This window comes from Barbus barbus, assembly GCF_936440315.1.
Source record: "Barbus barbus genome assembly, chromosome: 20".
Lineage (NCBI taxonomy): Eukaryota > Metazoa > Chordata > Actinopteri > Cypriniformes > Cyprinidae > Barbus > Barbus barbus.
The window spans coordinates 6,578,739-6,594,425 of NC_136748.1; the positions used below are offsets into that span (position 1 = coordinate 6,578,739).

The 15,687-nt window shown below is 37.8% G+C and overlaps 1 protein-coding gene across 1 annotated transcript in view; it reads left to right on the top strand.

The window, feature by feature from the left end:
- LOC306885940 (uncharacterized protein) overlaps positions 1–15,687 on the top strand; it is a 45,142-nt gene that overhangs the window by 21,048 nt on the left and 8,407 nt on the right. Inside the window, exons 3-5 of the mRNA XM_079442767.1 lie at positions 3,158–3,239; positions 4,313–4,788; positions 7,780–7,833. Of these exons, the coding sequence (XP_079298893.1) occupies positions 3,158–3,239; positions 4,313–4,788; positions 7,780–7,833 (612 nt within the window). The remainder of the gene's footprint in view (positions 1–3,157; positions 3,240–4,312; positions 4,789–7,779; positions 7,834–15,687) is intronic.

Below are 15,687 nucleotides of genomic sequence, written 5' to 3' on the forward strand. Positions count from 1 at the left end.
ATAGCTTCACTTAAACACATGCATCCCATAATCCCCTGTGAAGATGTTGTCATCCCATCTGGGGGCGGTTCCCTGGGAAACAGGCCTCATGCAGTGCTGCAGTATTTAGTTCAGTCACTCCGCTGTGTGTTTGTAGGGTTCCATTACTAGCCAAAATAAAATGTCAGATCACTATTTAGGCTACCTTAAAAGACGTTACCTTCTGACTGAGAGTATACATAGAGCCTGTTTTTTTCTGTTGTGCACTACTGGAATTGCTTTTTCCTTTTTGAGCAGCGTTTTGTCTACACCCATGAGATCCTATCAGAGCTTTTCAGTGCAGGCAAAGAACCAGAAGTCGACTTAGTATCAGTAGTGTTTTCTCTCTTGACACTGAAGCGAGTTGAAACGAGGCTGGATGTATAAGAACGCTCCCAGGATCTATTGATTGGCTGCCACCATTAAGCCAAGGTCACTTGCCAGCATCTTGCAGCGCTGGTATTGTGTCACCCTCTGCCTATTTGAGAGAGCTTCGACACAAGGAGGCCAGTGTGTACGGTTGAGGCTATGCTTTTCAGTTCATAGTCATATTTGCTTTATTGGAATGGTAAAACGGCTTGCATAACCAAACCATTAATAAACATTTGGTCATTATCACAAAGTAAACTCCTTCAGAGTGATGCAAGATCACAGTGTCAAGGTTGATTTTTCAGTATTGACAGGCTGACTGTGCATTTATACCCAAAAGAAGTCTATTTGTATATATTTACATTCAGAAACACGTGTTCTGGTGTTGTTTATGAGCTTTTCATGCTTTTTTGGGGGGTTGTTCCAGTGGGTTTGTTGCAGTGATCGCTCTTTTGTTGTGGCAATACAACCTTGCAGTAGGAGAAAGAATCTGCAAGGACATGGAGATATTATATCAATATCTATGTCACAATACAATATTATTACTCGTTTTAGATGCATTATCATTCAGAACTTTGATATTACGATCTTTACACAATTGTTTCTCATTCTCATTTCTTAAGAAGGCCTCTGCCTGAGCCATATAAATAGTTTTAGTTTTGACAATAGGCACCTCGGTAGGAAATTACTTTAGGGAATAGCATACATTGGTCTAGCTCTTTTATCATAGCATGAAAACACTTGCAGTCTATTATGCTGTATGACTCTATTAATACAACTATTAAGTTGTAGACTCACAATGTGTCCTAACCAGTTTTTTTTTTTTCTTTTTTCCCCAAATATAAATAGTTGGTGTACACTGAGTAACCTTTTTGTTGCCTTTTCACAGACTTGTGAGAATGGTGGTCAGTTACAGTTTTCCAACGAAAATTGTTGGGGTTTCTCTTGAAAGTATAGGAGGATATCTTGTTTGGTTTCCACTACCAAAAAATAACAAATCCAACAACTTCAATAATAGATTTGAAAATACAGTACATTATTTAGCCTTTTTATTTGTTGAATATGAATTCCTTATTAAAGGACTGCGCTTTTGTAACCATATATCGCAAAAAAAAAAACCATATCCGAACAGTTGTTATTACAGTAAACCAGCCTAGCTATGAATGGGTTTCCTGTACTAACCCACTAATCAATTTTTAAAAATGCATTTTATACTGCAGATGAATATTGGTGTTCCTTCTCCCTTCTCAGTGTGCAATACTCGTAATTCGATTCTGTACAAACAGAATTTTCAGGCATGATATTTATACAACCAAACTCATTCCAGGAAAGTTCTGGTTGCAACAAAACCAAACTAAACAGCCAATTTTTTCTCCTATTGGGATTGACTTGTGTATTCTGTACATACATGGAACAATAAGGGCATTCACTCTGTATTTATTTGTATGGATATCACCCCTAAAACTACTAATGGGCAGTAGGTTATAAGTATGTAATACTAAATGAAAGCCTAGAGTATTGCTTCTTACAACTGAAGACAGTGTCTGGCAGGGGTTTTGGTGGTGAGGAATGGTAATTTGTGGTGATTTTGAGATTTGAGACAGACTGGATTTCACTGAGTGGAAATGGCTCTTTTGGGGGCCCTGAGCTGCTGTGAGATCCTATAGTGCATGTGAGAAAGAGTGACACATTTGAGTCATTCAGTTTCTCTCACTGTTTGCTTAGTGAAAGGCGAAAGAGATGAGAAGAGAAGTGGGGTGTGTGTGTGTGTGTGTACTTGAGAACAGATGGCAGCTGGTTAGCTGGGCTTGGACAAGGTAATTACCGTGCACTGTGTTACTTAACTCTTTACTGCTGCAGTCTGTTGGGTTTTCTCTCTGTTCCATTCTCTCATTTGCTGATAGACTTTTAATCAGTTTTTCTGTTAAAATAATCTAGTCTAAATGAATTTACAGTGGGACACAACTAAGCTGTCATAGCAATTGGTGTTGTGGTTTTGGGTGTGCCTTTTCCATTTTATCACACATTCTAATCTAATCACACCTCTCATTTCAGTTGAGGTGTAGATCTGTGAATGGTTAGTGCTGATTTCTAAGCCAAGCATTACTGAAAATATTGCGCATACTGGGTATTAAACTTTGATATATCACATTATTTGTGCTATGTGTGGCATGATTCATGTAGATTATTAAGGTGTTCTATTACAGTTTTAAAAAATTAGTCTTCGGGTTTTCAGCAGGCAAATGACAAAACGGGCCAAAAAAAAATAAAAATCTCAGACTTGCATATCAAGGGAATAGACTTGGGCCACTCTGAACATGCTAGCAACCGAAGAATAACATGCTAAAAACACTCAATACCTTAGCAACCTCATAGCATTGCTCTGCCAACCACCCACATAGCTCTTGCATATTGAAGGCAACTTCTGCATGGGTAATCGTCACACTCGTTTTCTTTAGAAATTGCAAGAAGCTTCTGAGTAAATTAATAATCTCTTTGTTTAGGTTGGATTGTTTGCAAGAAACAGTCAGCACTTACTACCTTTTTAATATTAGAAGGTTTCATAAGAAGTTGCCCAAGTGTTAATCACTGTCTTGTTGTGATATAGCAAATGGTAAGCAATACTTTTATGCTATTAAACTGGAATACGGATGCATGAAAAAACACTTTCCATTTGCTTGTGTGAGCTGTGGGACACGACAGTATGAGTATTCTTGTTTGTATCGTGGTTATTCAGGATTGTCTGACCTTTGCTTTGCTTTTGAAACAGATTTCCTACCATGGCAGTGAGGAAGGGGGGGAGAGTGAAGACTCAGAAGGCGAAAACCAAGAGCTAGCACAGATTGATAGAGGTATGTGCGTTTTGTCACATGCATACAAGGCTTTAACAACGAACTGACAATGTATAATATTATATATACTAAAAGCAAGGGTTTGTTACTAAACCTGGTTTAGTAAGTTACTAAAGTGTTGTCATCATTAAAAGGATACTCCACCCAAAAATGAAATTTCTCTCATCATTTACTCACCCTCATCCTGTCCCAGATGTACATGACTTTCTTTCTTAAGTGAATGACAAAATGAGATTTTTAGAAAAATAATTCATCTCTGTGAGTCCATAAAATTCAAGTGGAGGGTCCCTCAAAGTTGACACTTCAAAAACCATGCAAAATGAGCATGACAACATACGATAACTTTACAGTTGATCTGAAGTGAAACGATAGGTGTGTGTATGTGTAAGAAAAATACTAATGTTTTAAGAGTAAATAATGAGAGAATTTTAATTTATGTTAAATTAAATTTAAATTAATTAAATTAATGTTCAATATGCATATCAGTCAAACTGACCGCAACAGAAGTTGAGCATCAATCATTAGCATCAAACTTTTTCTAAATGAAACAAAATTAAAATTGTTAATGCTATGCAACTAAAAAAAACTAAAAAGTGTGTACATACATGGAATCAGCATTAGAAGAAAAGTAATGGAGTTAGAGTAGAGTCTTATTCTGACAAATAATCAGCAGATTAAATGAGTATCAAAATAGTTATTAGTTGAACCCGATACTCTGTCACATACTGTACATACACTTTGATCTTGTAGGTTATAAACCCCAAGGCATAAACTTTATTTGGCGTCTATAGAAGGACCACATGTGCATTTTAATCATACTTTGTTCTTTGCTGGCAGAGAGTACAGCCGGTACAAGCAATGAAAATCACAGTTTGAACTTAATTCAACTGAGCAGTGACTCAATATGGCATCTACCAAAGAAGTGAAGACAGTGGAGTTTAGGTGATCCACCTCATGATGCAGATTGATACTGCAGTTCAGTATTAATTCAGACTAGCAACTAACCCCCTCTAGCAATTTCATGTTTATATTTTGCTAAATGACATTCTTCTGCTATTTTACACCCCTTGCAGAGCGTCGACGAAACTGCGCCTTGACTCCTCTAGCTACTAACCAGCAGCACAATCAAGGCATTCTTTCTCCCGCCCACCTACGCCGTTTCCGTTTACTCTTGGACCCAGTCTTGGACCATCACAGTTCTGAAGAGGAGCTGGAGCGCATCGCAGGCGCCACTGGGGCCGAGGGAGGTCGAAAGTGGCACAGACATGGAGACATGAGCAGCGCCTCTAGTGACGAGGAGGTGAAGGACCTGTGTGGGCCAAATGAATCGTCGGCTGGACCTCGCTTGAGCGCCACATCTCCCAGCCCTGTTCTCTTCAGCTCCTCTCCTCCTCGAGCTCTCAAGCTTTCCCACACCCCTGCTCGCCTTTCTGTCCGGCCTATCATTCTCAGCCACTTTGAACAACCTTCCATGCCTTACTGGCGGCACCGGCCCGCTTACACAGGGGAACCAGGTCGCCCCAGCTTGGACCTGGAGAAAATGCAGCAGGTAAGAGACACTCATTTTATCCTGAAGTTCTTACTTCTCCAATAAGAAACTTTGTGATGTTGCAAGAGATGACATTACCATCTTTTGTTGGTCCCTGAGCATCATATTCTATAAATAGTAGTAGTCTTAACCCTATATGCTCAACCTTCCCTTAAAATCAGAGGAAGGTACAAAGGTTGATAAGAATGTGGAAGAAATTATTCCTAGTCACTTAAAAATGGTCCTAATAGTATAATGGCATGTGATAATCACATATTGCAGCAAGAAATGGATGTGGATCAGTTTAAAGGGATATTCCACCTAAATGTATTGGACTTTCTTTCTTTTTTGCAACACAAACTGAGATTTTTAGAAAAACAATCCAAGCCTGTATAATGCAGATAGAAGGAACCCTCAAAATGAATGCTTCAAAAAACATTAAAACGAATGATGCGAAGCGATAAGTGCGTGTGAGAAAAATATTCATAATGACAAAAATTAGTACACTGTGAAGCGTGATGCAAGCGCGTTGTGAAAAATTGCACGAGAAGTGATAGTGTTTACGTTTACATCATGTTTCGCAACTTGCTGATGTTTACGTCAAGCATAAATTCATAGGACAGTTGGCAATTGTTCATAGTTTAAAAGATTTAAAATGTTTGTATTTTTTCACACAAAAAATTATAAAAAGGTATTTAGAGACCAAGTCACACTTAAAAAATGTGTAAATATTATTGCATTAGAAAAAGTAGTAAGTTAAGCAGAACATTTTGCAGAAGTTTAGATTTTAAATGATAAAACAATAGATACTTTTCTATTAAGGCGGAACTATGTGGACTCTTTTTGTTTCTCCAAAAGTATGGGAAACTCTGGTTACTCTGCTAGGAAACCCTTATGATTTTGAGGGGAATTGACTGCATATAACCATCAAAAAGACCTTAGGACCAGTCACTGTTAAAGATAGTTCTTAAAATTCCAAAGACCATCTTGATTCTGATGTAAAATCTCTTCAGAATACTGTTTCAGGCCAACAGTTCTTGTTGACTCAATGGCTGAGTTTGAAAACAATGCAGGACAAATGCACACAACTATACTTACTCAGACAACTCCATGTGCTCCAGGGCTTTGTGCCCGCCACCTCCAGAGAGAAAGAGAGGATGACAGATGTCAGCCCCCCTCCCTCACTTTAAACAAAAGCCCAATAGAGTGAATCTGCGAGTGAATGAAAGAGCAAAGTAGGACAAGTAAACCTAGTAGTTTTGTCTTCAGGTGTTCAAATATACAGGCCAGATTACAGAAAGAGCAAAAAGGCGAGAACAGAGAGAGAAGAGCCGAATGAAGATGGCTGGAGGGCCATATGACTCTCGGAGAGCACTGTGTGTGTGTGTGTGTGTGTGTGTTTGGTCAAGTGGAATGGGAGGTGTTGATGGAAAAACAATATGGGAGATTATTCAAGTTAGCTGCTAAAAGATCATTTTGCTTTAGTTTTTAAAAATCAGATCTGTTTTTAACCACAAAATAGCAAGACTTATCAGCATTATTGCCTCAAGTTGTAAACTTGAAATAATCCACATCCAGCCTTATTTTATTTAATTATATACGACAGCTGCTATGTTAATATGTTGTGCTACATTTGGCCAAGATTCGTGTTAGTTTTTCATTATTAATCCTTACTAACTAATCCTTTCCTGCACATATGCAGTTACTTTATATCTCAAATGCAGGGTCCAGTTATTGTTTGAGTGAAATGAATGGTTTGTCTGACAGATGTCTAAATGCTGCCCTCCATGGTTGAGTGAGCTTGACAAACATTATCTCCTTTTTTGGGAACTTTGAAATGAGGCCGAGCTCGTTTCAAACTCCACTTGGGCTTTAACCATGGCTGCCTTCCAGTCACGCAGATCTGGACAAATTTGACAATTCCTGGGCTGTTTTTTTACTGGGATTTTCCTTTGTAGAACAAAGACGCTGCTTGAAATGTTCATTAATCTTCCTATAGGTTTTTCCTCATAGATTTATTATTACCAGTATAGCTTTAAAGAAAGTTTTTACCCTGTTTGTAATATGATGTTTTGAAATAATCTCTAAATAAACAGAATTTTATTTCCATTATCATTAATGATGGGTTGTCGTTGTGTATGACGTTCTTTGTTTTGTGGAAACGATAAAATTTTTTTTTTTTGCAGTATGGTCATGTTTTTTTTCCCACACAACAAAACCATTCAGAGTGAATGAGATTTGAAGTTCAAGACAATCAGTAATTTTAAATTTAGTTTGTTCCTGTTTATAAAAAGGAATATGACACATGAGTCTTTCAGACTACTTATAAACTGCCTTTTTAAATTGTAAAACTGCCTTTAGTCCATTGATAGCCCTGGTCCTTGATGCAGCTTGAATATTCTGCTAAACATCCCCTTTTTTGTTCTACAAAAGAAAGATTGTCACACAGTTTGAAATGAGGGTAAATAATAATGTAGAAAATCATTTCATTCATTGCAGGGTTTTTTTAATCATAAAAGTCTTGTATGAGGATCACTGATTGTTTTTAGTGTAATGAACAGCTTAGACTCCTAAGTCCTAAGTACACTGTTTTTAAAATGAACTGTAAAGAAACAGAGTTAACCTCTGATCTTGAGTCACCAGGCTTCAATTTAGCACTGACAGTAGAGTTCTGGGTAAGGAAAGCAAACAGATTTCCATGGTTGTCCTGAGGGGGCGGCTCACAGGATGTTTTGCTTTGTTACATAAAAGCGTCATTAGTTTTGGTAGCCACAGTGGCCCAGAGCTTCCAGGGCTCTTCCAGAACAGCTCAAGGGCAAAAAAGCAGTAAATGTTTATACTTACAATATGAAAACCTGTTCCTCCTTGTGCTGTTGTGTGGAGTTTGGCTTTGTATAGACTTACAGAAGGTTTATGTGATTGAATGAATGAATGAATGAATGAATTTCATGTGGGATTCATTCATGTGATTCCTTTTTAACCGCAATTTCTCTTTTCTGCTTTTTGTTTCAGAAAATGCTTCTAAAAAAGAGCTGTGGAGGGAAAACAAGGACTATCAAGATTCGGGTGAGTGTGTCAAAAAAAAACAAAAAAAAGTGACCCCCAAAAAAGTATTCAGTCAAACCAAAGTGTCATCTATTATAAAGAATGATTGCATAAGCACACTTTTCAAAACGTTGACAAAGAATGTGTGCAATTAAAAAAAAAATGTATTTGAATATCATCTGGTTCTCAAACCTTGTAAAACATATACATAATTAAATATGGATAAAAAAATAATTTATGGATAAAAAGTTAAACAAGATAAATAGACACAGATAGATAGTTTTTGTTATCTAATGCAGTGACATTCAAAATTATGTATCTAAATACTTTTTGGGGTCACTGTTTGTTGGAAAACTTAAGGAATGTTTATTTAGCTGGCATTTTATAAATAGTTACGTTTATGCAAAAAGTAAATTATTTGGAAATGTGTTTCTAGTCTTGGGTCAGTTGTATCTGGTAAAACAGTAGTAGCATGATTGCTTTATAAAACACTGACATGTGAGCATGTCTTGTTTCGGCGGTGCGCTGGAGCATGACCAAAGTGCACCCGCTGACCCTCATAGCCATGGCCGTGGACCCCGGTGTTTCTTTGGCACTCGTCACACTGGTCCAGAAGGCCCAAGCTCAATGATGCCAGTGTGTGACGTCATTATGAGCTTGGTACCTTTTGGACTGCAGAACAGTGACTCCTGCTTGCCTCCTCCTGCCGTGCATGGCACAGGAACTAGAACACTCTTAGGCAACCCTGGCTGCAGACCAGGCTGCTGGAGTCAGAGAAATGAATTAGAAACACAATCTGTGTCACCTCTTAGGGGCCCCTTTCAGAAGAAGAAAAAAAAAAAGTGGTAATACCATTGTATTCTTTGAGATACCTTTTGGTAACATTTAAATGCCACAGCATTCTCATATTTACAGAATGTTACCACGCTAAAATGTTATATATCAAAAAACAATTATAATAATACAAATTATTCTAGCTTCCTGAAATGCAGATTTACTTCCTGTAGAATGTTCTATTTTCAAAATAATTGTTGCGTAATTGTCTTTCTCTCTACTGAACATCCAGAAACCTCCGTTTCATCTGTAGGAGATTGGATGACCGTTTTTATTAGATTAATGGAAAGAGGTGAGGAGAGGAGCTAGGGATGAAAAGAGAGAGGGAGAAGGAAGTGTGTGTGTTAGGATGAAGTCATTTTCCATTTATAGAGTGCCGGCTGTTGCAGGGTCTACAGTCATAGAGAGAAAGATGTTCATCGCTTCACTCCTCCACTTTGTTGTTGTTTTCAACTTTCTTTCGCTCTTCCCACTCTTTTCCTTTGCCTTTTGTCCTTGATTGTTGACTCTATATTGTCATATTACGTATATCTATTTGATCAGACACGCTCAAAAAATCCTCCTTGGGTGGCCACATCTTCTGTTTCTCTGTTTCTTTTCCTTCACCACTTTTGCCTGATGCTCATTATAGTTTAGTGTTTTCAAATTTATTATTTTAATTTTATTTTCACATTTTAATTTCAATATAATTTTAGAGGCTTTTAGCAATGGTCGATGAATGATTTGAGAATTCAGCATAACATGAGTCAGTTATTCACATCTTTAAAAAAAAGCATAACCTTTTGTATTTAAAGTCTTAATGTGAATGCAGCAATGCAATCTGCCAAATATTCCATAAAAACATGCTTTTACACCAGTGATGTTCAGTGCACTTCTAAAATGAAGAGGCAAAGTCCCATTTCTCATTTTAACTTTTTTAGTCCAGTGTTAAAGGCACATGGGAAAGCATGGGGCATAACTTATGGGGCATAACTTATGCTTGGAACAAGTAATCAGAATCAGAATGAGCTTTATTGGCCAAGTATGTTTGCACATACAAGGAATTTGTTGTAGTGACAGAAGCTCCACAGTGCAACAGAAAGACAGCAACAGGACAGGACACAGATAATAAAAGAATAACAACAAATAACCAAATAGGCAATGTACAAAGCAGCAAAAACACAATATATAATATAGACAACTATGTATGTTCAGGTCAAGTATGTGCAAATTAGAAATGAGTAAAATAGAAATAAAATAAATGAGTGTGGTGAATGGATAATGTATTAGTTGTGTGTTCCACGTTTATTGTTGAGTGATCATGAGATGTATTGACTGAGGGAAGAAACTGTTCCTGTGTCTGGTCGTTCTGGTCCTCAGAGCTCTGTAGCGTCGACCAGACGGTAACAGTTCAAAGAGGGAGTGTGCTGGATATGAGGGGTCCAGAGTGATTTTACCAGCCCTTTTGCTCACTCTGGATAAGTACAGCTCTTGGAGAGTAGGGAGGGTTGTACCAATCATTCGCTCAGCAGTCCGGACTACTCCGTAGTCTTCTGAGGTCAGATTTGGTAGCTGAGCTGAACCAGACAGTTATTGAGCTGCAGAAGATGGATTCAATGATGGTGGAGTAGAACTGTTTCAGCAAGTCCTGTGGCAGATTGAACTTCCTCAGCTGGCGAAGAAAGTACAACCTCTGCTGGGCCTTCCTGACAATGGAGTCAATGTGAATATCCCACTTCAGGTCCTGGGAGATGGTAGTGCCCAGGAATCTGAATGACTCCACTGCAGTCACAGTGCTGTTCATGATGGTGAGTGGGGGGAGAGCAGGGGGGTTTCTCCTGAAGTCCACTATCATCTCCACAGTTTTGAGCGTGTTAAGCTCCAGGTTGTTAAGACTGCACCAAACAGCCAGCTCCTTAACCTCCTGTCTGTAAGCAGACTCGTCACCGTCCTGAATGAGGCCGATCAGTATGGTGTCGTCTGCAAACTTCAGGAGCTTGACAGAGGGGTCTTAAGAGGTGCAGTTGTTGGTGTAGAGGGAGAAGAGCAGTGGGGAGAGTACGCAGCCCTGAGGAGCTCCAGTGCTGATGGTACAATCAACACCATGATACATTTGTATGGTTATTTCAACATACTTTTGCTGCAAGATATGCTGGGATGGGCTCCAGCACTCCCTGTGACCCTACTTGGTTAAAGGTTACAAAAAAATCGATGGATATTAACATAGTAGTTATTAGTCACATCAAAGTCTAATAATGTGCTTTTTCGCACCACAATAACTGATCATTAGTCAGTAAATCTTTGAAAAACGTGGAATGATGGTCACGGCTCAGTTAAAATGAAAGGTGCACCTATGTGCCTAAGAAATTGCTATTGAAAAAAACAACAGATCATTTCCTGTTTATTTTGATTTGAACAAGACTGGAAATGGATTTGTTTTTTACTCTGTAATTTTTCTATCCATTGATATTTTCAGGTTAATTTGTAGACGAAAATTATAACCTTATCACTTTCATAGGGTCTCAAACTAAACATAGTGCTAAGTAGACATGGATTCCTCTCACATAATATCTGTTCTGTATTTCAGCTTTAAAATTAAACCACTGCCTGGATGTCACTGTTGGATAGTGTCACACAGTGATTTACACACTATTTTATTTTCTTGAACCTGTCTTGTTGCAAAACAACCATCTCATTGTAATTTGTTTGCACATAGTAGACATTTATTTTTGAAAAATGTAATTACATTATGACCGTGTGTTATTGTTTTATCTTGCCTAAATGTCAAAATTAGTACAATAATAGCTGCATCTTGAATATATCTTTACAGAAAAATCTTAATACTGAACATGTTTTTGCATTATCATGGGTCATGGTTTGTCCTAATGAAAACTAACCATCGTTTTATTAGGCCTATGTAAAAGTATAGTAACCAGAGTTTTACTATACCATAGTGAAACTAGTGCTGCAAAACCATTGTTAATTTGTATAACCAGAGTTTTACTATACCATAGTGAAACTATATAGTGTTGCAAAACCATTGTTAATTTGTGGTTACCATGGTTTTTGGTTTTATTTTTAGTAAAACAACGTTTCATTTTTGGAAGGGGTTATGTTGTTGTCTGCCTGTGCCTTAGCTCCCTCTAAACCTGTTGTAAAACGATGTGAATATTTGTCTGCTAAATTCAAATGAGTAATTATGTCCTTTTGGTAATTTTGCAGTAATTGGCTGCTATTGCTAACATTTACTAGCAGTTTAATGCCTAACTAAGTAAATAAAGGCAAAACAACAATAGTCTATTTACAGCTGTAACTGACCTGCACTTGAAGTCCTGAACAGGACAGCCTTGCTCTGCTCCACCTGGGCGCTTCTACTCCAATCTCCAGTCTCGCATCTTTTTGGTGGACGTGCGGAGGCAAATCGCGTTGCCAGTCAAGACTAACCGATTCATGATTTATTATTGAATGGCGAATTCGGAAATAATCGCTTTAGTACATTCGGCAGGCATCAAAAAAAACTACAGCAATATAAAAAAAAAAAATAAATAAAAAATTAAAATTAGGGCAGCCAAATTGGCTGCTAAGCCACCGGGAATTCTCCTGGTGCTCCCGATGGCCAGTCCGCCCCTGTGTGATGTCAACATGGCAGATGTAGTATGTTCGGATTGCATTCATAATACACACATGCATACTATATAGAACAACAGTTATGAAGTAATTTCCTTAGCAAATGTAGTAACTACTCATACAGTATGTATTTCACGTGTTACACTTAACATTACAGTATATCACACATTTCAGGAATGAATGTCTTCTCCCAAACTAGGCCTGAAAGTTTTCCATGTGAAGATGTATAGATGGATATGATCAATTTGAGCTATAAAGCAGTTCTACAAAAGACAAGTGTCATTATTCAGCTCCATTTAGTTTTTTAATTAGTTTTTAAAATTAGTTGATTGTGATTATATTACAATGTCACAAAGTGAAGTTCATCAATTATACATACATATATATATATATATATATATATATATATATATATATATATATATATATATATATATATATATATATATATATATATATATATATATAAAAAGAATTTGTAAATAAACGTTATTGAAGTTGTAAATAAAGCATGGACAAAAATATTATTTCAATGTTTCTACTTCAAAATTTGACATTTAATTCAGTGTGTTACTTGCAGCTTGTTTTAATTAATTGTGAAAATATGATTTCTGAGTAAATATTGTTCAGTGTTTCAGTGTTTAAGCAGCTCTACAAAAGACACCAATGTCATGGAACTGCAAAGTTAGTGACATTATCCAGCTCTACTCTCATCTGATTGAGAATTAAACAATAAATCATGGTTAAATCGATAATATTACTGAATATTAATTGTCTTTTATCCCCCTAGCCCTCTAAGTCAAACTTTATTATTTTATTTTTATACCTCATTAATTTACATAAAATGTATTTCAATCAGTAGTTTTTGTCTTTTAGTTCTAATATACAAAAGTAACCCTATAATAATCAGCGTTGGGCAAGCTACTTGGAAAATCGAGTCAAGTCAATATTATTTGAATAGTGCTTTTAACAATGCAAATTGTATCAAAGCAGCTTTACATCGGCTTGATATAAAGCTGGGTGGCTTTACATCAGATTTACAGTATTTAGACGGGGAAATAGTTTGTTAAAATAGTGTCATTCTCCTCTGGCCAGACAAAATCAGCAGTTTAAATCAAGGCTAAAGCAGAATCAGATTGTGTAAAGGACTCATCTGGTTCCTGTGGTCTTGTCCCGATGGGGTCAGACGGGGTCTTCACTGGGGATCAGTCTCTGGGGCTCATCTAGGTGTCCTGGCTGTAGAGGTCATCTCTAGGTGCTGATCCACCATCTGATCTGGATACGGACTGGATCTGGGTAGCTACGGTGATCTCGGAATAAGAAAGAAACAGACTAATATTAGCGTAGATGCCATTCTTCCAACGATGTAACAAGTACATCAGGTGTTTTGGGACGTGTTCCCGGTTCCGGTTGACCTAATTAATGCAGCCTAACAATCCTTTAACGGATTTGAATTATAGAAATGCGATAGTGTATTATGTGTAAGCCAAGTTAAAGAGATGGGTCTTTAATCTAGATTTAAACTGACAGAGTGTGTCTGCTTCCCGAACAGTATTAAGTAGATTGTTCCGGAGTTTGGGCGCTAAATTGGAAAACGATCTCCCGCCTGCAGTTGATTTTGATATTCTTGGTAATATCAAATGGCCAGAGTTTTGAGATCACAGCGGACGTGAAGGACTATAATGCGATAAGAGCTCACTCAAATACTGAGGTGCCAAACCATTCAGGGCCTTATAGGTAATTAGCAAGATCTTAAAATGTATACAATGTTTAATAGGGAGCCAGTGCAGTGTTGACAGAACAGGGCTAATGTGGTCATACTTCCTGGTTCTAGTAAGAACTCTAGCTGCTGCACTTTGAACCAGCTGGAGTTTGTTTATTAAACGTGCAGAGCAACCACCCAATAAAGCATTACAATAATCTAGCCTCGAGGTCATAAATGCATGAATTAACATTTCTGCAATTTATATTGAGAGGGTCATGTTACAGTGTACTCTCTTATTACTTTTATTTTTTTATACAGAGCATGAAAACATCATCATGCCATAATAAATTTAAATACAATGAATTGCCCATCATATTCAAACATTGTAGTCTGGAATTACAGTTTGGGAAAAAACAACTATGATTTTGCAGTCTTATGGCCTAGTATGTATGATTTTATAGTAGCTGTTATGATTTTGCAGCCATAGATTCACGTATGTTGTGAACTACAAAAGGATGTACTCTGTACCATTAAAAAAAAGTATATTTTATATCTGAGAAACTAATTGTTATTGTTTAGCATGCTATTAAATCTATTTGTGAACATTAAACATTCTTAGATGTGTAGCATTCATCATGTTGTCGTTTGGGAAAAACCCAACTAAACGCGTTCAAGTTTGTCACAATAACACGCTAACTAATGCAAAAAAGAAGCATTACTTACTCATCAGATCGATCCTCTCTTCTGGATGAACTCTTGCTCTTATTTTGAGGGAAATCCAGCCTTTACTCAGCGCGTCTTCTTCCAGAAAGGAACAGTATAGCAGCGCTGATCTCTTCACTGACGCTTTGTTTATGTTGGGCGTCTCGCGGGTCACGTGGTTATTTACATGTGAACACGAGGGGGCGGGGTCTCATTAGAAATAATAAGTTAGACTGGATAGACTGAACATCGTGTCGGTTTCATATGGATTACTTTATCACATAATGCTTGTTTTCGATATGACTTCATTTCAAAGTAGACACTTCAGGCTTTCTGTAGAGATAACTCTCATGTTTCTGTGTTGGGTATTGTTGGAGTTACACTTCATTTTAGTGACACGTTACTATAAGCATATCGCGGAGACGGAGAAGACAGAGAGCGCACCCTGTTTGTTTTCTTTTTTCCCCAAAACCACAAAGTTTTGTTGTAATCGTGAGTGTACACAAAAAAAAAATAGACACTTAACAGTTTCGATTGATGTATAACACTTATTTGTGCGACCAAAATCAACAGAGTATTTTTAGTGTCTTTTGCACTGATCTGAAAAAAAACGAGTTGGTATCGCCGGCGATACAGCCGGCCCCAGAGGGTTAAACCGCTCATTAGAAGAGGGGTATTGATTATCATTATGTGTAAACACACCGGCAAATCAAAAGTGCTGCACGCATCCTCTCAAATCCGCTCATAGCGGACGAGGGGAGGGGCCGCCTTTATTGATGAAGGTGAGCCGTGAGCGAAGCAGAGTGAGACACAAACTCTCGCGCTGGCAGATCAAAGAGCTTAGTGGAGAGTGAAACGCGGGGCTGCGCGTTTCTCTCAAGCTTGTTCACTCAAACCTTGAGCTTGCTGTTTCCTCTCCGAGATAACTGGGAGGGGAGAAACACTAGAGCAGGGGAGGCGGGGCCATCTTCATTAAGCGCGGCAGGGACAGACTGACGCTTTCATAATGAAAGCAGCGCAGGCAGATC